Below are 26,392 nucleotides of genomic sequence, written 5' to 3' on the forward strand. Positions count from 1 at the left end.
CGTGTCTAACCAGCCTTTGAATGAACCACCATATTACTCGTGCTTGCTGGTGGTTCTGCATCCATCCCCTGATTCAATCCTAGTCACTGCTGGATACCGCTCTACCTACTCTCCACCCCTACACCCTGCTCCATTCCTCGTCCTCTCCTTGGGTGCTGCCAGGGACGGCCGTGTGTGAAGTGGATGGGCGTGGTACCAGCGCTAGAGCAGCTACCTCTCTAAGTGGCGACCAACATCCATATAGTTCAAGTGTGTGTTGGAGGAGTGCTTTTCGTTCATTAAAGTGGTGCTTTGTTATTGTGCCTGTGTTTTCTCCACTTTCTGCGGCTCTGGTAGAGAAGGCCACATCCCTGGTTTTTAGTGGAAGAAGGCAGTGTTTATTTCCATCTCTTGAGTTACCTGCCTCAAGCTTCCACAAGTGGCGACCTTGACAGGATTGTGCCTTCTCGACCCTCTGTTGTAGAGTATGTGGAGTGCTAACAGTCATCATTGGGGGACAGGTAGTGTTACCTTCCCCGGCTCATTGTCCAAGGCTCGGAAGTGAGTATTTTTTGACTGTTGGCTTGTGAGGGCTTGTTTCTAATCAGTTGCATCTTTAAAGACTCTGGTTAAAGTCCTTCTGTGTTGTCAGGTGCGGAGTTTTCTTCTCTGACGTATGTATTTTTTCTATATTACTTCCTTGGGCGTCCTTTATTCATGGATTATTTTGTTTCCTTTACTGTGTTTTCTTGGTGTTGTGTTCGTCATGTCCTCTATCAAGGAGCTAGTTGAGTTGGGAAGAGAAATGGGACTTGAGAATGACGAGCTACATGAGTTTGTTTCTACTCAGCAAGCGTTGCAACAAGATGAACAACAAAAGGAATGAGAAAGAGAGAGTGAAGAGAGGAAAGAGAAGGAAAAGGAAAGAGAACATGCCCTTGCCATGTCCGAATTAAAGCTGAAGCTGTCACTGCAAGAACAAGGAACAAACCGAGATTCAGTGATTTTGCCTGGGGATTGTGGGACTATTCCCCGACCTTCTCTACCAGTCTATCAAGAAGGAGATGATCTGACATCCTACTTCACATGTTTTGAACGCATTGCTCTCCTGCTCAACTACGCCATTCGACTGGGTGGTCTTTTCTCTGGTAAGCTAGCAGAAATCTACACTACCTTGGCTGATGACTTAATTTGTGACTACCCTAAACTTAAATTCTCCCTCCTTAGAAGCTTCAGTCAGTCCGCTGAGCATTATCGCCACATGTTTCGTTCTGTCTGGATCAAACCTGGTGAGACATTCCAGCAGTTTGCCACTCAACTTGGCCACTATTTTGATAACTGGATAGACACTTGTGACGTGGGGGAAGATTTTCATAAACTCAGACCTTTTGTAATTATGAACCAGTTTCTTGCCCCTATTTCTCCAGATATAAGAACCTTCTTGAAAGAAAACGATGTGCAGACCTTGGACGACGCTGTCAAACGTGCAGATATTTGGGCAGATGCCCATCGTGCTTACCCGAAACACATCCCCCCAGCTGGACATAAGAAGCCGTCACCTACATCTCCAACTACTACCAACCAAGCTTCTCGCCGATCTCCTCCACCAGCCAGGAAGTCTTCCACACCCGTAAGGTGTCACAATTGTGGGGAGCCAGGACACATTCAACCTCGATGTCCCCAAAATCCATCTTTGTTCAGGACTGGTAGCACTCCTTAACCAGAGACACATAAGGTGGGTTTCTGCTTCAGTGATCCTACTACTCATCTCTACTTTTCTTCTGGCACCATCAATGGAGCGAGAATATCTACCATACGTGACACTGGCTGTTCCTGTGTCATTGTATCTGAGAAAGCCTTACCCGATGTAGACGTCTCCCAGTGTCCTAAAGTTCTTGTTTCTGACTATTTAGGAAGAGTGGACTCCTTCCCTCAGATACGATGCTACCTTCGCTGTCCCTTCTACGAAGGTTATGTTGATGCTGTTCGTGCTCCAATCAAGTTCTGTAGTGTTCTGGTTGGTAATGTGGAAGGAGTGAGCACACCAGACAAGAACATGAAAAAGTCTTGTCTGCCTCGGCATTCTTCACCTGTCCCTGAGTAGGTTCAAGCAGTTGAAACCCGGAGCCGCGCGGCACGAAAAATTCATCCCCTTGTTCTACCAGAACTCCAACCCATTAACATTACTCATCGGGAATTTTTTCGCCTGCAAAATTCATGTTCCTCCCTTCAGGCTCTCTGTCGTAAGGCATCAACTGGTGAAGAAAAGGTAACTCGCAGTGGTTCGAAGTTTTCCTTCGAGTTTTCTGATGAACTACTCTACCAAGTGTGCCATTCTTCTAGCAACCAAGAACAAGTGGGAAAGAAGACGTTGGTCATCCCTGCAGAGTGTCATCGCCTGGTGCTGTCTCTTGCCCATGAGGGTCCAATGTCAGGACACTTCTCCCACAAGAAGACTAGAGGTAAGGTTTACCACCACTTCTATTGGCCTGGGGTAGGAGCTGACATCACAGCTTTTTGTAAGTCTTGTGATAAATGTTAACATATGTCAGCAAAAGGAAGAGTGCGCCCTGTACCTTTACGGCCTCTACTTATCATCACTGAACAGTTCTCAAGAGTGGCTATTGACATCGTGAGTCCCTTGTCTCCACCATCATCTGAAGGCCATCGTTACTTTAATTGATTTTGCAACCAGATTCCCAGAAGCCATACCTCTCCGAGAAATAACCTCTATTGCTATTGCAGAAGCCTTGTTGTCCTTCTTCTCCAGGGTTGGCATCCCTCAAGAAATACTCTCGGACCATGGGACGCAGTTCACCTCACAACTGAGGAGTGAGCTCCATAAGCTTCTGGGAGTAAAACCGCTCTTCACCACACCTTACCATCCAAGTGGTAACGGAAGAGTGGAAAGGTTCCACTCCACTATGAAAGCGTGCCTCCAGAAACTGTGCTCTGAAAAACCGCGTGAGTGGCACCATTATCTTCCTGCCACCTTGTTCGCTTTGAGGGAGATGCCAAGTGACAGGACCAGATTCTCTTCTTTTGAGCTCCTTAATGGTAAGGCAGTTAGAGGACCTCTTGCAGTTCTGCGGGATTTGTGGGAGGATAAATCCCTCACAGATGATGATCGTTCCTGTTTTCAATATGTAATAGAGCTGAAAGACAAATTAGCTTAATGCTCCCGGATTGCTGCCGAGAATACTAACCAGTGCTACTCGGTATAAAGCATACTTTGACTTGAAATCACAGGATTGAAAGTTCAAACCTGGAGATGAAGTCCTGGTGCTCCTGCCTGACACTACGAAATCACAGGATCGAAAGTTCAAACCTGGAGATGAAGTCTTGGTGGTCCTGCCTGACACTACCAACAAGCTCCTGATGGCCTGGGCTGGCCCATATACCGTACTTGAAAAGAGAACCAGCTGTAACTACCTAATTGATGAAAACAGTAAGCATAAGTTATAGCATGCAAATCTTCTCAAGCGCTACTTTCATCGTGCTCATGTTAATCAAGTAACTGTGTTGGATGAACCTTCTCCCTTTGATACAGAGGCTGATACCAACTTGAACTTTTCGCCGCTTGAGGAAGGGGTTACAGAACCTCCAGATCTCCTTCCGGTATCGCCTGACGGCCGCGAAGATGTAGAAGAGATGGACACTCCTAGTTCTCCTGAGCTTGAAAGTACATTGATGGTTTCGCAAAAGAATGACTTGATGTCTCTTCTTTCTGACTTCCAGGATGTCTTCTCTGAAACCCCTGGATGTACATCTACCATAATGCATGACATAGAAGTATGTTCTTCGGAGCGTGTAAAGTGCAAATTGTATCCAATCCCTATACATCTAAAGTCTTATTTTGAAGAGGTGGTTGACCAACTTCTCCACCAGGGAATCATCCAGCCATCTTCATCTCCTCATTGCTCCCCAGTTGTTATGGTAAGGAAATCGACAGGCAGGTATCGTATGGCCATCGACTATAGAGTTCTGAATGCCATCACAGTTTTCAATGCAGAACCTATCAATACCATAACTGAAGATCTCCATAAGTTTCAAGGGAGTAAGTATTTCAGTGAGATTGATCTAACTAAAGCCTATTATCAAATTCCACTTACTAATAGTGCTAACCCACTTAGTGCCTTTCCCACTCACAAAGGACTAATGGAATTTTGCCGGCTCCCATTTGGTTTAGTTACAGCTTGTACCACTTACATCAGATTAATGAGGATCGTCTTAGCCGGACTAACCGGAGTATCATTCTACTTCGATAATATTTTCATCTATGGAACAACCTGGACAGAACACATCACTGCCCTCAAGTCCGTACTTTGGCGTCTTCAAGAACACGGCCTCACTGCTCGAGTATCGAAGTGTCGATTCGGGTTCGGATCCATCCAGTATCTGGCCTTCATTGTGGACGGTAAGACGCTTCGTCCTCAAAATGATAAAGTCTCTGCCATTTCTTCCTGCAGTCCCCCAAGTACCAAAAAGCTATTTTGATCCTTCTTGGGTATGGTATCTTTTTATCAAGACTTTATCCCCCACACAGAGAGAGAGAGAGAGAGAGAGAGAATGCAGGTCAAAAGAAGAGGAAGAGGTGAGGGAAACGGAAGCCAAACCGTGGGGGGAGAAAAAACGAAAAGGAAGAGGAAGACAAGAGGGGGGCGAAGGAAAAATGCACCCTACTTTCCTACTCTCAACCTGCAACCCTCTATATGGCCCCTAAGCAATGATGGTGGTGGTGGTGGTGGTGGTGGTGGGGGTAGTGGTGAGGGGCAGGGATAAGTGGTGGTGACTGAGGGGGTGGAGGAGTATTACAGAGAGCATTATAGGCTCGTCTCTTCCTCCCCCTCCTCACACTCCTCCCCACCACTCCTTCCTCTTTGTTCTTCGTGGCACGTGGGTGGGGATGGCAGGTATGTAGTAGTAGTAGTAGTAGTGATGGTGGTGATAATCGTACGTGAATTAGCACCGAAGGAAGCAGCGACGTGTTTGTGTTTACATTGCACAGCGGCAAGACGGAAGTTGGCACGCCTGCCCTCAGTATCGCAACACAAGTTGTCTGTCTGACCTTCTCCGCAAGGGCGTCACTGAACCACTAGTCTGGACTGACGAACATCAGAGGAGCTTCCAACATCTTAAAGCAGTTCTCCAGTCTGCACCCATCTTAAGGCTACCTGATTCCACTCGTCCTTTTGTGCTACGAACGGATGCTTCAAATCACGGGCTAGGAGCAGTCCTGCTTCAATATGTGGACGGCTGGCCTCACCCAGTTACATACGCCAGTCGAAAACTTCGGGATCGAGAGAGAGGATTCTCCACCATTGAAAAGGAGTGCCTTGCCGTCTGTTTTGGTATTCAACACTTTGATTATTACCTTAGAGGGAAGGAGTTTATTTTAGAAGTGGATCATAAACCCTTAGTCTACATTTCCAGATTTAGAGGTGCAAATGATAGGTTGCTAAGATGGGCACTAAAGCTACAAGATTATAGATTTTGTGTAGTACACATTCCTGGAAAAAATAATGTTGGGGCTGATTTTCTCAGTAGGTGTTCAGTGTAGTGCTTTAGTTCATTGTCTTCTATTCTTTCTCGATATGTGTATCAAGGCTTGTTGGGGGAGGTATGTGAAGACAACTAGGGGTTAAACTATCAGCTTGTTACTTTAAAGGTAACAAGGCCAGAAACTATCGGGGTACTTTGGAACTATCTTCTTTCTTATTGATGGTTGTTTTGCTTATTGATGGTCGTTTTGTTATGCTATCTCTTTGCTTCACATTTCGGATCTTCAAGGTACCGTCTCCTGCGCTGAATTCCAGCTTCCGACCTGACGCCTGGGCGACGAGATCGAGGGAAGGCAGATTCTCCTGAGCTCTGGCTGAGTCAACACTGCCTTGACTCACCTCTGCCTCCAGAAGTATTCTCTCGTGAAGCCCTGCTCACCGCTCACTTTGGGGGACCTGAGCCAGTCTCCTGGCAGCCGTGTCTAGCCAGCCTGAGTCCAGACCAGCCTTTGAATGAACCACCGTATTACTCGAGCTTGCTGGTGGTTCTGCATCCACCCCCTGCCTCAATCCTGGTCACCGCTGGATACCGCTCTATCTACTCTCCACCCCTACACCCTGCTCCATTACTCGTGCTCTCCTTGGGGTCCTGTACCCGTGTGCTGCCAGGGACGGCCATGTGTGAAGTGGATGGGCGTGGTACCAGCACTAGAGCAGCTACCTCTTTTAAGTGGTGACCAACGTCCATATAGTTCAAGTGTGTGTTGGAGAAGGAGTGCTCTTCTTTCATTAAAGTGGTGCTATTTTATTGTGCCTGTGTTTTCTCCACTCTCTGCGGCTCTGGTAGAGAAGGCCACATCCCTGGTTTTTAGTGGAAGAAGGCAGTGTTTATTTCCATCTCTTGAGTTACCTGCCTCGAACTTCCACAGGCGCGGGAGAGGTGGCGGAATCAGACGCCGTGAAAACACTTGCTCCCACCATCCATCGTGGGAGTTGATGACACAGTGACGTATAGCATATGTTTACTCCTGACTTGTGGGCTATCTGTGCCTCACAACAGAATGAATTCCAGTTCTTTTCTTGAAATTCACAAACCACCCTGTACTTGCTTTAAAATCATCATTGGAGTCAGATGTAGTATCAGAAATAAGATCACGATCCAAATTATGCCCTCTGACAAAGAATCACCACCCATCTGCCTTTGGTTTATCCAATCAACAATTTTTCCATTTCTTCCACTGCCACAGGTTGCTTAACCCTTTCAGTGCTCAGGACCATGATTGTGGCTTTGAGGGAAATGCCTCCTGTCCATTATCGTGGTCCCATATTTGACAAGTCACAGAATTAAACTGCGCACCTCCTGGCTGCTGCTAGTTGCCAGATGACATTCTCCCATCCTCCCTCGATTCATGGGATGCGCCATCAGTTGTGTGTTTAGAAAAATATAGTCACAATGGCATTAGAGTATCAGATGCCCCTTTTTTCACAATTATTATTATTTTACGACATTGCTAGTGGCTATTTGTGCATTTATTTACAGAAATAACAAGAGTAATGATCAAATCTTGTTGTTAGAGAGCAGATATGCCAGATATTTTTTGTTTATTGGTAGTATATTGCACATTTCGTATATTACCATATATGGGCATGTGTATCCTCGCTCATGATAGTACGTACATCAAGAAAACACTCTGAAAACGTATTTCATATTATTTGTGTGGGCATAATATTAGTATGCACAGGTGTGAAAAATAATTACCCTAGCATGTTCTGGAGCAGTTCTGAGCAACTGCAGTTCGAATCAGGCATAAAATTCTGTGTAATTTAGTGAAAACACCTGCACAAGTTGCGGCGGAAAATAACCACCCACTATGATGGCAATACTCAACAGCGCACAACGTACCACCAGAAAGCCAACTTCCTGTCATTATTGCACCACTTTCCAGGGTGAGTAAAGACCAAAATTTGTTACAGTAAATGCGTAACACTCTATTATGCATGAGAATATTGATTCTTTTCAATTTTTCAAACCTCAATTTTTTGGCCGAATTTTCATCTCACAGACATGACCCAAGAACCTATTTGCGCCCTGAAAGGGTTAAATTACCTTTTCACACCAATCGCCACATCAGCTCTTTTAATGAGCTGTCTTCTTCAGTATTGTGGCTACTGTAGATTTAGCCATACAGTACTCAGCTGCAAGATCGCTTATTCTTCCTCCTTTCTTGTATTTATCAGTAATCTCATTTTCCCTTTCGATGGTTGTCACTACATTCTTTCTTGTAGGCTTATTCTCACCATCAACAAGCCTCTTCGGTGTCATTGTAAGCTTCTAAATGGAAAAAAAAAAAACTGCGAAGGGAAAGTGCAGGACAATGTTATTCTTACGACAGCGAAGGATAAACTGGCTGCGATGGATTGGTGGGGCGCGTGGGGTGGCGGGATGGAGGGATGGAGGAGAGACTTTTTATTTACAGCCACGTGGATGGACGTTCAACTAATAGGTATTTTTTTTTAGTATGAAGTCGAACTTTTGCGTTTGACTATTTAGACATTCAAGTATTGAATCTCCAGTGTAGTGTTTCTGTTAACACCCCTGGAAAAGCTGAGCAAGACAGAAATGGTTGTGTGACCCTTGGCCTTTAGGTTAGGTTAGGTTTGAATTACCCTTCACACTAAGTAGTACATTACTATCATCAATGCTGATATCACTGGTTTGGTCATTATCCTCAAAGATAATTGCTTATTAATTTCAATGGAAGTTAGAGGACGGAGAAACCTACCTGCCATCATGGCTCAGAGCCAGAGACAAGTGACTGGCCCTGGTAGGCGCCAAGGCAGGGCAGCGGGAGGCAGTGGAGAGTCAGGAGGGAGGTGTGGGAGGGATGGCTAACCCATGTGTCAGAATGGCAAGATACTGTGCTGATATATACTATACACTGGAAGGAACTTCTTAGTGTAGCTATAGGAAATATCAAATGTATAGGAAATGATAAAGGGACAAATATTCAGCTTCCACCCATTAGTGGTGCAGCCAATTTTATTTATAGTGGTAACCACTATACTTGTATATATCACCACCCAAGCACACCTTTGGTGTGACCACCTAGAACCTGGGTATCATGGTGACATGTAGGTAATAGTAGGTAGTGGAGTGACTGCCTGTGAGTTGTGAGACTTGACAATAACTAGTTTATTTGATAGTTCATAAAATGCAGGGGCTCATATGACTCATCCAATTTTGTCAGACATTGAAATAAAAAAAAAAAGGTAAATGAGCAGATTTAAGCTCTGAGTATCAATTAAATGATTTCACCTGACATTTGAAGACTGACATACATTTAGATCATTATTAGATCCTTGTATTTTGCATTTAAAAACTTCAATATTTGCTAGTAGTCATTGTACCAGTCTTGTTGTGAGATGTCTATGTAAACATGTACCTGGCATATAACGTCAGCACTGACTGTGAGAGGGTACAGACCTAATAATCATAATTCTTCTTTTTTCATTATTTTTTTTTTACATGTATGTAAGTTAAGAATATTAAATGATAAGTACAATATTAATTGTGTGAAAGTGTGTCTCACCTCAAGGAGTAACACTGTAAAGAACATAGTGAGTCTTGCCCATGTCAAGATCAAGATCACTGATTGTGTGTTTCGTTTTGGTTCAAGTGATGTATGGAAATTCTTTGACTGGTGTCATTCTATGTGAATTACCAGTAAGCGTGATCTATTATATATTGTTAGCTTTAAAGAAAGAGTTGTTTTGTGGTGTATTACCAATCATCACTTTGTTTACATGTGCATAGATCTCTGAGGTTTGATTTAATAGCCTCTTCCCATAGACTAACCACCAACTTCTGCCTCAGTACTGAACCTTGACCTCTTAGGACACAGGCCCATATCCTGAGACTTTTTTTTTTTTAAAGGTATGTTTATGAGCCATCAAATACGGTATGTAGAATACGGCACCAGGTGTCACCTGGTGTTCCCCATGTGTACCACCAACACACTGTATCCTTCAGCTTAACGTCAACTGAATGCAATATTCCTGACTTTGTATGTACTTTGGAGTTTAGTTCTGTAATGTTTACTTTATGCAACTTTCACATTGTACAATTCCTTCTTTAATGTATCCCTCGCGTAATTCAAGAAATCCCAGTTTATATGGGATTGACCATAGATAGTAACCACAGATATATATATGTGGAAGAACTCTTATGGATTAATTATAAGTTTACTGCACCCCTTGAACTAATGCTATTAGACTTTGCTGGAAGTAAATTATTGTTTCAGCAGGTGTATGCTGTATACTGTCATTTTAGCAAATTGCATGAAATGAATTAAATTGAATTTATGAACTTGATTACAGAGCCAAGATACTGAGGCAGAGGAAATCACAAAAACTTCAACAACAGAACTACTTGTTTTACCCACACCTGTTGCTGTGACACATGAAGGTAATTATGATTTTAAAAGTCTTTAAAAATAATTTAATCTCATTCAGCACACACCAGAAATAAACATGAAGAATGTAGCAAAATAAAGGTGGAGCGCATAAGTGGGAAGGCCAGGAAAAGTGGCAAGACTGTGTGTTCATGCATGCATACATATATATATATATATATATATATATATATATATATATATATATATATATATATATATATATATATATATATATATATATATATATATATATATATATATATATATATATATATATATATATATATATATATATATATATATATATATATATATATATATATATATATATATATATATATATATATATATATATATATATATATATATATATATATATATATATATATATGGTTCCCATATATAAGAGCGGAAGGAAGGTAGAATCTTTAAATTACAGACCAGTATCACTAACTAGTGTAATATGCAAGATGTGTGAAAGAATAATAAAGAAACAATGGATCGAGTTCCTTGAAGACAACAAATTAATATCAAATAGCCAATTTGGTTTAAGAAAAAGACGGTTGTGTGTAACTAATTTACTGAGTTTCTACTCTAGAATAGTTGATAGAGTACAAGAGAGAGAGGGTGGGTTGACTGTATTTATTTGGATTTAAAAAGGGTGTTTGACAAAGTGCCACATGAAAGATTACTATGGAAGTTAGAGGAGAAGGGTGGCTTAAAAGGAAGCACATTGAGATGGATGGAAAATTATTTGAGGAGGAGAGAAATAAGGACGGTAGTTAAAGATATGAAGTCCAAGTGGAGAGCAGTAGAAAGCGGAGTGCCGCAGGGATCAGTATTAGCCCCAATACTTTTCCTCATATATATAAACGACATGCCAGAAGGAGTGAACAGCTACATAAATCTGTTTGCGCACGATACGAAACTGTGCAAAGTTATAAGGCAAAAAGAGGATTGTGAAATACTGCAGGAAGACCTAAATAAGATCTGGGAATGGAGTAAAAATTAGGAAATGGAATTCAATGTAGACAAAAGCCATGTCATGCAAATGGGAAAGAGTGAAAGACGACCCGTGGGAATCTGTAAGATGGGAGATGGAGTAGAACTGGAGAAAGTAAAATAAGGAAAAGGACTTAGGAGTGACGATGGAAGAAAACAATGAACTGTAAGCCATATTGATAGAATTTTCAGAGATACATATAATATGCTAAGGAATATTGGATTAGCATTTCACTACATGGACAAAGAAATGATGAAGAAATTGATAAGTACTATAATATGACCCAGATTGGAATATGCAGGAGTAGTGTGGACCACTCATAAAAAGAAACACATAAGGAAGTTGGCGAGACTACAAAAAATGGCTACAAGAATGTCTCCAGAATTTGAAGGGATGACATATGAGGAGAGACTAAAGGCTGTGGATCTACCAACCCTGGAACAGAGAAGGGAGAGAAGGGATCTGATACAAGTTTATAAATTGATCAATGGAATGGACCAAGTGGATAATGAGAAACTGATCCTGAGAGAAGAATATGACATTCGAAGCACAAGATTGCATAGCAAAAAGCTGAGAAAGGGAAGATGTCTGAGAGATGTTAAAAAATGTAGTTTCTCACAAAGATGTGTTGAGACGTGGAACAGCTTGAGTGAAGAAGTGGTGTCAGCAACGAGTGTGCGTAGTTTTAAAGAAAAATTGGATAAGTGTAGATATGGAGACAGGGCCACACGAGCATAAAGCCCAGGCCCTGTAAAACTACAACTAGATAAATACATAAACAATACCTACATGCATATGCACATATATATTGTACTTGCAACCTTTATTTCGGATGGGTGGTGGAGGTCAGGGAAAGTGGCAACACTGTCTACTCCATCAGCCAGAGAGAGAGAGAGAGAGAGAGAGATGTGGTTATGGGACTGGATGCAGGAGAGATACACAGGATGAAGGGGAGATAACAGTGTGTACAATTCACCACGGTCGTCTGCTGGTAACCCAACTAGCTTTCCCCATTACGGAATGAGTTTAGAGTTCATAGACCAATCTTCGGGTAGGACTGAGACCACAACACACTCTGCACACCAGGAAAGCAAGGCCACAACCCATTGAGTTACATCCCATACGTACTTGCTGCCAGGTGAACAGGGGCTACATATTAAGAGGCTTGCCCATTTGCCTCACCACACCCGAGACTCAAACCTGGGCCTTTCTGGTTGTGAGCCGAGTATGCTAACCACCTCACTACGTGTGTGTGTGTGTGTGTGTATTTACCTAGTTGTATTGTACATGGTACAAGCAGGGCTCATAGTGTCCTGTCTCCATATCTCCATTTATCTAATATTTCCTTAAAGCTATGCACATTATGTGCTGTAACAACTTCATTATCCAATGCATTCCATTTTTACACCATTCTGTGTGGAAAACTGTATTTTCCAATATCCTTCACACACTGCCTCATCTTGATCTTCTTTTCATGTCCTCTTGTCCTTCCATCTTCTTTTGTCTATCTTTTCAATATCATTAACTATCTTATACATTGTTATTAGGTCTCTGCATTCTCTTCTATCTTGTGAGGTTGGCAATCCCATTTCCTTCAGTTGTTCCTCATATGTGAGGTCCTTTAATTCCGGCACTATCTTTGTAGCAATCTTCTGTATTCTTTCCAATTTTCTTATATCCTTTTTAGAGCTCGGAGACCATACCACTGCTGCATATTCCAGCCTTGGGCATATCATGCTTGTGATGATTTTTTTCATCATCCATGTAATGAAATGCCACTTTTATATTAGTCAACATCTTATATGATAGACCAAATACCTTGCTTATGTGTTTATCAGGGCTCAGATTTTCTTGTATAATCACTCCAAGATCTTTTTCCTCTTTAGTCTTCATTATTTGCTCCTCTCCCATCAAATAGTTCCATACTGGTCTTTTCTTACTCTTTCCTAGTTCCATTATATGGCATTTCTTGGCATTAAACTCCAATTTTCACTTCTAGCTCCATTCATAGATCTTGTTTAAATCTTCTTGCAACAGCAGACAGTCCTCTCTGGTTTTGATAACTCTTAACAACTTTGCATCATCAGCGAATAGATGTATATAACTGTTTATCCCAATGTGAATGTTGTTTACATAAACTTGAAACATAATGGGGGCTAACACTGACCCTTGTGGCACTCCGCTAGTTACTTTACCCCAGGATGAGTATGTATCTCTGATCACAGTTTTCATTTCCCTGTCCTTCAAATACAGGCAACCCCCACTTATTGAAGGGGTCACGTTCCTAAAAAAAAAGTTTGTTAAGCGAAACTTCGTTAAGCGAACCGATTATAACAAGTTTAACCCCATGACTTGAACTTCCGTTGAGAGTAAACAAAGGGAGAGTGCATCATAGTACAGTGAAAGGTTTAATGAAAGTAAAAATTATCAAGTTAAACATTTAAGCAGTTTAATTTAAGTCATTATAATGTACACTATTGTATGTTTGTACATAACTTTATAATGTAAATGATCTTAAATTCATGTAGGGAGGAAGAGTGAAACGGGAAAGACACTAACCGGCAACCTGTGGAATGTAAACAAAGGGCGCATCATTGTATCACATACAAAACTTATGTACCACATTTCCACAAGGCTTTCCATTTTATCCATTGTAGAGTCACGAGTTCAGGTGGTTCTTTTAGCTTGGAAGGAAGATATGGTCTCACCAGCCTTCTTAACCCCTTCAATACGGTGACGCCTATGTGGGCATCATGAAGCCACAGTAACAAATACGGTGACACCTACGTATACGTCATATTTCTTTTCTGAGCTTTCTTCCGTTCAGTTGTCCCATATAGTGTGTTGGATACCAACTACACACGCCTTGAAATCTTAGTGCTCCTCCCACCATCCTTGTCTCCACCAATCACTAAAGATAAGCTACATGCATCCCGCCTTGTGTCTAAAATTACCCAATGGCTTAGACTGTTCCCATCTCTCTCTCTCTCTCTCTCTCTCTCTCTCTCTCTCTCTCTCTCTCTCTCTCTCTCTCTCTCTCTCTCTCTCTCTCTCTCTCTCTCTCTCTCTCTCTCTCTCTCTCTCTCTCTCTCTCGAAGATAAGTTACTCCCCTCCTTCTAACATTCTCGAAGATAAGTTACACACACACACACACACACACACACACACACACACACACACACACACACACACACACACACACACACACACACACACACACACACACACACACATGAGAATCGTTAAAGAAAGGAGAAAAGTGATTTTAGTAGTAGATTTCAACTGTAAAGAAGTGGACTGGGAAAATTATGAAAGTGGTATGGGGAAGAAGCCTGGGAGAAAGATTCTTGAACCTAATGATAGACAATATGATGGACCAGAGAGTAAAGGAATGCACAAGATTCAGAGGAAACGACGACGGCGAGATTGGACCTAGTTTTACAAGGGTATACAAATGAATGATGATATAAGATATAAGTGCCCATTGGGAAAGAGTGATCATGCAATATTAGAAATAGATATAGAAGAAGGAAAGGAAGATAGAGACAATTCATACAAAGGAGACCGATTAAATTACAGAAAGGCTGATATTGAGAATCTCAAGAACTATTTTAAAAACGTAGACTGGGAAGAGATGGAAAACTCAGAGACAATGCAAGACAAATATAACTTATTTTTGGAGTCAGGGAATATGTCCCAAAATATAGACCAAAAGAAGAAGGAAAGAAAGATTGGTTTAATGCAAGGTGTGCTAGGGCAAAGGAGAAAACAGATGGAGCATGGAAAAGGTGGAGGAGAAATAGGAATCCAACAAACAAGGAAAACTTCAAGGCAGCGAGAAATGAATATGTTAAGGTGAGGAAGGAAGAGGAAAAGAACTTGAAAAGATATTGTCGAAAAATGTAAGGAGCAACCAAAATTGTTCGATAGATTCATAAATGGAAAAATTAGGCAAAAAGAAACAATAGAAAGGTTAAAAGGAGAGAACGGATGGTGGAAGACCCAAAAGTATGGCAGAACTATTAAATAAAAATTCCAGGAGGTCTTTACTAAAGAATCCAAATTTGAAAGGCCACAGGGTAATGGAGAGACAATCTATATGAAAGAGATTAAAGTAACCAAGCTTGAAATAAAAGAGTTAATGAAGGAACTGGATGAAGAGAAGGCAATGGGACCGGATGAAGTCTCAGGCAGAATACTGAAAGAATGTAGGGAAGAACTAGCAAGTCCTATATACAACATCATAAAATGCTCAATAGAAAATGGAACAGTGCCAGTAGAATGGAAAAGAGCTGAGGTGGTTCCCATATATAAGAGTGGAAGGAAAGAAGAACCTTTAAATTACAGACCAGTATCACTAACTAGTGTAATATGCAAGATGTGTGAAAGAATAATAAAGAAACAATGGATCGAGTTCCTTGAAGGCAACAAATTAATATCAAATAGCCAATTTGGTTTTAGAAAAGGACGGTCTTGTGTAACTAATTTATTGAGTTTCTATTCTAGAATAGTTGATAGGGTACAAGAGAGAGAGGGATGGGTTGACTGCATCTATTTGGATTTAAAAAAGGCGTTTGACAAAGTTCCACATGCAAGATTACTGTGGAAGTTAGAGGAGAAGGGTGGCTTAAAAGGAAGTACATTGAGTTGGATAGAAAATTATTTCAGGGGGAGAGAAATAAGGACAGTAGTTAAAGATATGAAGTCCAAGTGGAGAGCAGTAGAAAGCGGAGTGCCACAGGGGTCAGTATTGGCACCAGTACTTTTCCTCATTTATATTAACGACATGCCAGAAGGAGTGAACAGCTACATAAATTTGTTTGCGGATGATACGAAACTATGCAGAGTTATAAAGCAAAAGGAGGATTGTGAAATATTGCAAGAAGACCTAAATAAGATCTGGGAATGGAGTAAGAAGTGGGAAATGGAATTCAATGTGAACAAAAGCCATGTCATGGAAATGGGAAAGAGTGAAAGACGACCTGTGGGAATCTATAAGATGGGAGATGGAGTAGAACTGGAGAAAGTCAAAAAGGAAAAGGACTTAGGAGTGACGATGGAAGAAAACAATCAACCAGTAAGCCATATTGATAGAATTTTTAGAGAAACATATAATTTGCTGAGGAATATTGGAGTAGCATTTCACTACATGGACAAAGAAATGATGAAGAAATTGATAAATACTATAATAAGACCCAGATTGGAATATGCAGGAGTAGTGTGGACCCCTCATAAAAAGAAACACATAAGGAAATTGAGAGGCTACAAAAATGGCTACAAGAATGGTCCCAGAACTTGAAGGGATGACATATGAGGAGAGACTAAAGGCTATGGATCTACCAACCTTGGAACAAAGAAGGAGAGAGGAGACCTGATACAAGTCTATAAATTGATTAACGGAATGGACCAAGTGGATAATGAGAAACTGATCCTGAGAGAAGAATATGACACCCGAAGCACAAGATCGCATAGTAAAAAGCTGAGAAAAGGAAGATGTCTGAGAGATATTAAAAAATATAGTTTCCCGCAGAGATGTATTAAGACGTGGAACAGTTTAGATGAAGAAGTAGTGTCTGCAACGAGTGTGCACACTTTTAAAGTAAGATTGGATAAGTGTAGATATGGAGACGGGGCCACACGAGCATAAAGCCCAGTCCCTGTAAAACTACAACTAGGTAAATACAACTAGGTAAATACACAGACAAGATGCGGTAGAGGAAGCACGCAATACCGTCGCTCCCGAGAATCAGCTGATCTTCACTACCTTTGGGTTTACAGTGGCCTGGGCAAAAAGGGTGGACTCATTTTTTTTTTTTTTTTTTTTTTTTTTTCATGAATACAGTGTTAAATAATAGAGAAAGATATTCCATCTAAATGCAGGTATGTGACAAGGGAAAGAATGAAATCTGATGATGACAATGTTGGTGAGGGAGAAAGAGAATTTGAAGGCTTTGATACTGCGCAAACTTCACTATTTGATAGAGTCTTGACTATCGAACGTAAATTAGATAAATTGATAAAGAAGAGAATGGGAATGAAAGAGAATGAAGAACAGGATAAAGAGCTCCAGAAATTGAAAGAAAGGATAAAAAGAGTGGAAGAAAACGAAACTAGGCTAAGAACCGAAAATGAAGAATTAAAAGTCCTAATAGCGAACTATAAGAAATTGATGGAAGAAGGACTCGGTAAAGCCGAGAAAGAAAAATAGAAGCTAAAAGATCTAGTTAACAAATAAGAAGAAAGATGTGATTAAAAAAGAAGTACAGGCATGGAGAATCCAAGATAAGAAAGACAAGGAATCATTTCAAGAAGTATTTCAAGAACAGTTAAAAGAAAGAGATGAAAATATGACAAGCAAAATGATAGGAGTCCTCCAGAAAAAAGAAAATTTAGTAAGAGAAATTGCGGAAAAAAAGAAGAGTGTAATTATTTTTGGACTGAAAGAAAAAAATGTTAAATATAGACCAAGAAGGGAAAAAGACGAAATGAAACCAGTAAAAGACCTACTAAAACATCTAAATGATGAAGATAGACAGAACTTAGAAGAGGAAGTAGAAGAAATCCATAGAATGGGACCATATCAAGAAGGAACAGTGAGACCAATTAAGATATTACTAAAATCACAAGCAGCAGCAGAAGTACTATATAGAAAAACAAAACTCAGAGAAACAGAAGGTTGCGAAGATATATATATATATATATATATATATATATATATATATATATATATATATATATATATATATATATATATATATATATATATATATATACTATATAACGAAAAATAGAAACGAGGAGGAAAGGAAAAGACAACAAATTGGTGGCAGAAACAAGAGAAAAAAATAATAAAAGGTCAGAGGAGAAGAAGGCATTTTTTTGGAGAATTATAGGAGACAGGATAAGGAAATGGTATATAAAAGAGAAAAAATAGAGTAAGTAAATGGAGTAAGTTTAACTAAAAATGATAAGAACAAGAGATTGAAAATGATGTATACAAACATAGATGGGATTTTATCTAGTAAATTAGAATTAAGAGATTACATAAAGAAAGAAGAACCAGATATTGTATGCCTGGTGGAAACAAAGTTAAATGAGGCAAAAAAATAGACATAGATAAAAGGTATGATATATGGAGGAGAGACAGAGTGGGTAAAGGAGGAGGAGGAGTCATGATGATGTTAAGGAAGGAGATAGTGGTAAATCAAGTGGAGTTTGGGGAAGGAAAATCAGAAATACTGTATGTTAAGATGCATATTAACAAAAGGAGTTAACAATCATTTGAACATATGTGCCACCAAAAACAAACTCATGGACTAACCAAGAATATAGAGACATGATAGATGACACAATAAGGAGTCTTACAAGAATCATTAAGGAAAGGAGAAAAGTGATATTGGTAGGAGATTTCAACTGTAAGGAGGTAGACTGGGAAAATTATGAAAGTGGTATGGGGGAAGATGCCTGGTGAGATAGATTCCTGAACCTAATGATAGATAATTTGATGGTCCAAAGAGTAAAGGAAAACACAAGATTCAGAGGAAACGATGAGCCGGCAAGATTAGACCTAGTTTTACAAGGGATATACCAATTAACGATGATATAAGATACAAATGCCCATTGGGAAAGAGTGACCATGTAATATTAGAAATGGATATAGAAGAAGGAAAGGAAGATAGAGATGAATCATACAAAGGAGACCGATTAAATTACAGAAAGGCTGATGTTGAGAATCTCAAGAACTATTTTAAAAACGTAAACTGGGAGGAGATGGAAAACTCATTAACGGTTCAAGAGAAATATAACTTATTTTTGGAAATATACAAAACTGGGGTCAGGAATATGTTCCAAAATATAGACCTAAAGAAGAAGGAAAGAAAGATTGGTTTAATGCAAGATGTGCTAGGGCAAAGGAGAAACGAGATGGAGCATGGAAAAGGTGGAGAAGAAACAGAAATCCAGAAAATAAGGAAAACTTCAAAACAGCAAGAAATGAATATGCTAAGGTGAGAAAGGAAGAAGAAAAGAACTATGAAAAGGACATTGTCGAAAAATGTAAGGAACAACCAAAATTGTTCTACAGATTCATAAATGGAAAAATAAGACAAAAAGAAATAATAGAAAGGTTAAAAGGAGAAAACGGAATGGTGGAAGACCCAAAAAGTATGGCAGAACTGTTAAATAGTAAATTTCATGAGGTCTTTCCTAAGGAATCCAAATTTGAAAGACCACAGGGTAATAGAGAGACTGTCTATATGAAAGAGATTAAAGTAACCAAGCTTGAAATAAAAAACTTGAAGACTGAATTGGATGAAGAAAAGGCAATGGGACCGGATGAAGTCTCAGGCAGAATACTGAAATAATGTAGGGAAGAACTAGCAAATCCAATATACAACATCATTAAATGCTCAATAGAAAATGGAACAGTGCCAGTGGAGTGGAAAAGAGCTGAGGTGGTTCCCATATATAAGAGCGGAAGGAAGGAAGAACCTTTAAATTACGGACCGGTATCACTAACTAGTGTAATATGCAAGATGTGTGAAAAAGTAATACAGAAGCAATGGATTTAGTTTCTTGAAGACAACAAAATATTATCAAATAGCCAATTGTGTTTTAGAAAAGGTCGGTCATGTGTGACAAATTTATTGAGTTTCTACTCTAGAATAGTTGATAAAGTACAAAAGAGAGAGGGATGGGTTGACTGTATTTATTTAGATCTAAAAAAGGCTTTTGATAAAGTGCCACATGAAAGATTACTATGGAAGTTAGAGGAGAAGGGTGGCTTAAAAGAAAGCACATTGTGATGGATGAAGAATTACTTAAGGGGGAGAGAAATAAGGACGATAGTTAAAGATATGAAGTCCAAGTGGAGAACAGTAGACAGCAAAGTGCCACAGGGGTCAGTATTGGCACCAATACTTTTTCTCGTATATATAAATGACATGCCAGAGGGAGTGAACAGCTACATAAATCTGTTTGCGGAAGATGCGAAACTGTGCAGAGTCATTAAACAAAAAGAGGATTGTGAAATACTACAGGATGACTTAAACAAGATCTGGAAATGGAGCAGAAAATGGGAGATGGAATTCAATGTGGACAAAAGCCATGTCATGGAAATGGGAAAAAGTGAAAGACGACCAGTGGGAATCTATAAGATGGGAGATGGAGTAGAACTAGAAAAAGTAAAAAAGGAAAAGGACTTGGGAATGACAATGGAAGAAAATAATCAACCGGTAAGCCATATTGATAGAATTTTCAGAGAGACATATAATTTGCTAAGGAATATTGGAGTAGCATTTCACTATATGGACAAAGAAATGATGAAGAAATTGATAAGTACTAAAATAAGACCTAGATTGGAATTTGCAGTTGTGTGGACTCCCCATAAAAAGAAACACATAAGAAAATTAGAGAGACTACAAAAAATAGCTACAAGAATGGTTCCAGAATTTAAAGGGATGGCATATGAGGAGAGACTAAAGGCAATGGATCTACCAATCTTGGAGCAGAGAAGAGAGAGAGGGGATCTGATACAAGTTTATAAATTGATTAACGGAATGGATGAAGTGGATAATGAGAAACTGATCCTGAGAGAAGAATATGACTTTAGAAACACAAGATTGCATAGTAAGAAACTAAGGAAGGGAAAATGTCTGAGAGATGTTAAAAAATTTAGTTTCCCGCAAAGATGTGTTGAGACTTGGAACAGTTTGAGTGAGGAAGTAGTGTCAGCAAAGAGTGTACATAGTTTTAAAGAAAAATTGGATAAGCGTAGATATGGAGACGGGACCACATGAGTATAAAGCCCAGGCCCTGTAAAACTACAACTAGGTAAATACACACACACACACACACACACACACACACGAACTCATCAGAAAGGATCGAGTGATGATAGTCGTAGACTTTAATTGTAAAGAAATAGTGTGGGAAGACTACGAAGTGGTAAACGGTGGTGAGTGGGCAGAGGAATTGTTAAAGGTAGCAACAAATAACTTGATGACACAGTGGGTGAGATCACCAACAAGGTGCAGGGGACAAGATGTTGCAGCAAGGTTGGATTTGGTATTTACCAGGGACATCTCTCTAAAAGAGGAAATTGAACATAAATGTCCCTTGGGGAGAAGCAATCATGATGTCCTAAGCTTTGAGCTGGATACGGTATTAAGCACGAATAAGTTTGTGGAATGCAGGGAGGAAAAATTAAATTATATTAGGGCAAATTATAACCATATAAGGGAGTTCTTTAATGAAATTGACTGGTCCATGGTATACCAGGAAAGGGATATGCAATTGAAATACGATAAATTTATGGATTTGTATAACTCTGTTGTGAAAAGTTTGTGCCATATTACAGAAAGAGGACTTTAAATAATAGACAGTGGTTTAATAAAAATTGTGAAGAAGCAAAAAAGAACAAAGAAAAGGCATGGAAGAAACTTAAGAAAAACAGTGATGTATTATCAAGAGAAGTTTACAAAATAGCAAGGAATAGATATGCTGAAGTAAGGAGAACAGCACAGAAGTAATATGAACAGAGGGTGGTGGAAAACTGTGATAGTGACCCAAAAATGTTTTACAAATTCATAAATGGAAAACTAAATATAAGGGAGGCAATAGTAAAGGTAAAAAATGGGGAAGAAGTATATGAGGATGCTGGAGATATAGCTGAAACTTTGAACGACAACTTTTGCAAAGTGTTTACAAAGGAGGAGCATTTTATGGGAGGAAGACCTACAGAAATAAAGCAAATGCAGGACATCATGGTTACTAAGGAAGATGTAAGGAAAATTATAAGCAATCTGGATATTAATAAATCAATGGGGCCTGATGGCATATCTGTGAGGTTGCTAAATGAATGTAAGGATCAATTGTTTAACCCCGTATTTGATATTGTGGAAACCTTCATACGAACAGAATTAGTCCTGAAAGAGTGGAAAAGAGCTGACATTGTGCCTATATATAAGAATGGTAGTAGAATGGAACTGCTAAATTATAGACCAGTATCGTTGACTAGTATATTGTGCAAGGTATGTGAAGAAGTAATTAAAGCTAAGTGGAGTGAGTATCTAGAAAGTGAAAACATCCTGAGTGAAAGACAGTTTGGTTTCAGAAAAGGAAGATCGTGCGTATCCAATTTATTATGTTTTTATTCAAGAGTGACTGACATACTACAACATGGAAAGGGATGGGTGGATGCTATCTACCTGGACTTGAGAAAGGCCTTTGATAAAGTACCACACAATAGACTGATGTGGAAACTAAAGAAGATTGGAGGAGTAAATGATAAACTAGCAAAATGGATGGAAAGTTACTTAATGGTAAGAAAAATGAGAACAATGGTGAGAGGAAGGAAGTCCGAGTGGAAGAAGGTAACCAGTGGAGTTCCACAAGGGTCAGTGCTTGGTCCCATCATGTTTTTGATTTATGTTAATGATATGCCAGTAGGAATTGACAGTTACATGGTTATGTTTGCGGACGATACTAAAATTATGTGGAGAGTAAGGAATGTGGAAGATTGTAACAAGTTATGGGAAGATCTTGATAAAATATATGAGTGGAGTAAGGAGTGTCAGATGTAATTTAATATAGACAAGACCCATGTTATGAAAATGGGAAGAAGTAGATACAGACCAAACTGGGATTACAGGCTGGGTGATGAGAAAATTAAAGAGACCAATGAGGAGAAAGACTTAGGAGTAACCGTGCAAAACACTTTGTCACCGGAGAAACACATTAACAAGATTTTTTGGAAAACATATAACATGCTTCAAAATATTGGCCTTGCATTCCATTACCTAGATGAAGGAATGATGAAGAAGATATTATTTACCCAGTTAGAATATGCAGCTTGTGTCTGGTCACTGTATATGAAGAAAAATGTGAAGAAGGTAGAAAGGGTACAGAGGCTGGCAACAAGGATGGTACCAGGACTCAGGGAGTTAGACTATGAGGAAAGACTAAGGAAGCTGGGGCTGACCACATTAGAAGAGAGAACAACAAGAGGAGACATGATAACTATGTATAAATTGGTGAACAAGATTGACATACTGGACAGAGAATTGATAAAGGTGACCACAAGTAATCATCTCCGAGGACATGGAAAAAGCTAATAAAGGACATCTCTCCAAATGACATGAGAAAATACAGTTTCCCGCATCGTAGCATTGATAAGTGGAATAAACTGAGCAGTAATGTCGTTGACGCGGTGTGTGTTAATCAGATGAAAGAGAGATATGACAGGAATGGACAAGGAGACAGGACACAGAGAGCCTAGCTCGTGCCCTGTAATACACAAATAAGTAAATACACACACAGATAAAGTTTTATCATACATATATATGTATAAAACATCTGTACAGAAGACTCGTATCATATAGGACACACAGAAACATGCACACACATGGAGAGAGAGAGAGAGAGAGAGAGAGTTAGGGAGCGCACGCCTAGAAAATGGCTCAGGTTGGTACCGCTCAGCTCCTCCCCCTGTACATTTTCAGTGTAATTTTTTTACATTGCCAAATTAATAAACCGTATATTATTATTATTATTATTATTATTATTATTATTATTATTATTATACAGTGCACCTGACGTTTCATTAGTTCCCCGCGCTTTCCAAAGTCCGCGAAGTTTTGTAGGCCTATTTCTTGCTCTATTTATTTATTTACAGATTCAAAACTTCGGTATTACTGTATTTTGGATGTTTGCCATTCATGGCATGCAATTCAAAATATATTTTCTCTGACATGGGAATGTTTATATTTTAGGTGCACCAAAGCATTCAGCAATTAGGAATTAGGAGTTTAAGGTGGTAATTCGATGACTCGATATCAATATCGGTTTTTTGGCTCTCTCATTGCTATTTTTCACCGAATTCAATAATATTTATACACAAGGTGTACGTTTATGGTGTACGTCTTCAGTGTTAATTTGGTACACAAATGTGGCGTAGTTTTTTTGCAATAAATATTTTTTCGGCGATAAGAAAATATTTCAAAATACCATTATAAAATCAAAACTAATAACAGTGTGGCAATTTCCTCTTAACCACATATAATATACATAACAACAAATAAATGTTAGCATCGGCATACACATAACCTATGTTATAACAATTTCATTACACGCCAAATTGTTACCTTTTTTTCATCAAAATTTGAGTTTATAAGCCTGTTGTAAATTTATTTGAGTGAGTTCATGCATTATCATGCTAGCATTTGTTAAGATGAAGTTGTTGATCATTTTGCTGCAAAAAGTTTTGAAATTGACCAATTACTGAAAAAGTTATTCAACAGTATATGCTGAAAAACTGAAAGTCGAGAAAAACGCATTTTTCTGTGAACATCTTCAAAACCCCCACATAACTCACTCGGGGCAATGGTTTCCTAGCAGGTGGGCTTTAAGATAGGAGGTACCCTAAAAAGTATCCCTTTAGCCCATAAATTCCGTGAAAAGCCCACATGGTATAAAAAAAAAAAAAATAACTCACTCCAATATGTACCAAACTCAGATATGTACTTACATAATCCCTTGACAACTGCTTGGAGGCTGGTAGTGGCTGTTTAGATAGTTTCAGGCCATGTTACATCATGGCCTTACACGTCAACATTGTCACAATTTGGGAACCCAACACGTGTAAAATACGATCAACAGGTAGGCTGCATGCACGCGCACTCCCTAAGGCTGTATCAATTGGTACTGAGGGAGTAGCGTCTTCCTCACCCTCACTGCCTGATACTAAACTATCGTACATCATGCAAAAATAAATAAAACAGCTCAAAAAAAATAAATAAATACAAGCAAAACAAAGACTAGAAGAAAAAGGGGCGTATGCACGCTTGGGTATTGAAAGGGCCGGCCCTTTAAACCCGCCATTACCAGGTAAGCAGTGCGTTATGTGCCTGGCAACTTCGGCCATGGCTTCCCTCTCCAGAGACGAACCCAAGTACCAAGTTTCCAATTTTTCAATTTTTTTGACCAAATTAACGAATTTCCACCTTAAGGGTTAATAGAGTCTGCTGACTTGAAAATAGTAGAGACAGTAGATGGAGTCAAGATGGTGGCGAGCAATGCTATTAGTTTTCTTGCCTCTCGTATATGTGAATAATATCCAGCTTCACTTTGAGAGTAAGAGACTTCCTGGTCTTCTTAGTAACGCTAGGCCACATTGCAGGGCGTTTTGGTGATAAGTTGAGTGAGGGAAGATGAGCTGCTGCTGATGCTGTTATTGTTTTAAACAGGGGAGTGAGTGGTGTGCGTTTTGTCCATGAGAGGCGCTGGTATATTCAAAAGCCTGTCAGCTTGTGTGATAGTGGTGTTTTCAAACTTGGAAAAAATTACCTGGATAAAACTTTGTTAAAGCGAGTTTGGTGTTCGTTAAATGAACATATGGTAGTAAAATGAAACCTTTGTTATAGCGAAATTTCATTGTGTGAACCTTCATTAAGTGGGGGTTACCTGTAATCTCTTGTCCATTCGAGCAAGGTTCCATGCAGTCCTCCTATGTACCCTAGTTTTCAAAGAAGTCTTCTGTGTGGGACTTTATGAAAAGCCTTTTTATTGTCTAGGTATACTGTGTTTTACCCATCCATTTCTGTTTTCAAGTCCTGCAATAACTCGAGTAGAAGCTTAATAAGTTTGATACACATGACCGCTCCATCCTGAACCCAAATTGTCTGCTTGATATGACTTGCTCCTCTTCTAGAAATTTAACCCATTTTTCTTTTATAATTATTTCACATAACTTCCCTACGACACTTGTAACTGACACTGGTCTGTAGTTTAGTGGTTCAGTTGCCTTTCCACCTTTAAATATCGGTATTATGTTGGCTGTCTTCTATTCTTGTGGAACCCTCCCTTCATTTATTGAACTTGTAATTATTTCCCAAATTGGATCCAGTAATTCCTCTTCATATTCTTTTAACACCCAGCCTGATACACTGTCTGGCCCCATTGCTTTTCTGACTTCCAAATTATCCAGTAATCTTCCAATATCCAGTTTGTGCACTGCAATCCCCTGTAATCCTTGGCAATCTAATGTCCTATTAAGTTCTGTAAAATCATCTTCTCCAGTGAATACTATTTTGAAGCTCTCATTCATTATTTCACACATTTACTTCTCTGATTGGTATGTCTTCCCTTCTTTAATTATTTTTTCAATTGTTTTCTTATTCTTTGTTTTGCCGTTTATAAACTTGCAGAAAAGTTTGGGTTCATCTTTGCTTTTATCCACTACTACATCTTTCTCAAACTTTCTTTCTTCCTCTCTCCTTACTCTAATATATTCATTTCTAGCATCTTTGTACTGCTGACTATTATAGTCATTTCCTTGCTTTAAGAGTTTCTTCCACGCTTTATCCTTTGCCTTTTTTGCTTGTATGCATCTAGCATTGTACCAAGCATGTATTTTTTTCTGAACCCTATAAACAGGAACAAACTTTTTTACTCCTTC

The 26,392-nt window shown here is 39.4% G+C and overlaps 1 protein-coding gene across 8 annotated transcripts in view; it reads left to right on the forward strand.

The window, feature by feature from the left end:
* The window catches only part of LOC123505626, a 133,543-nt gene that overhangs the window by 79,027 nt on the left and 28,124 nt on the right, over positions 1–26,392 (forward strand). For 5 of the 8 annotated variants that reach the window (XM_045257162.1, XM_045257164.1, XM_045257168.1 and 2 more), the window contains exon 3: positions 9,858–9,945. In XM_045257162.1, the coding sequence (XP_045113097.1) occupies positions 9,858–9,945 (88 nt within the window). Of the gene's footprint in view, positions 1–2,212; positions 2,442–9,857; positions 9,946–26,392 lie in introns of all 8 variants that reach the window. The other 3 variants (XM_045257163.1, XM_045257165.1, XM_045257169.1) reach the window with 1 other exon arrangement.

The sequence above is a fragment of the Portunus trituberculatus genome, chromosome 18 (assembly GCF_017591435.1).
Source record: "Portunus trituberculatus isolate SZX2019 chromosome 18, ASM1759143v1, whole genome shotgun sequence".
Lineage (NCBI taxonomy): Eukaryota > Metazoa > Arthropoda > Malacostraca > Decapoda > Portunidae > Portunus > Portunus trituberculatus.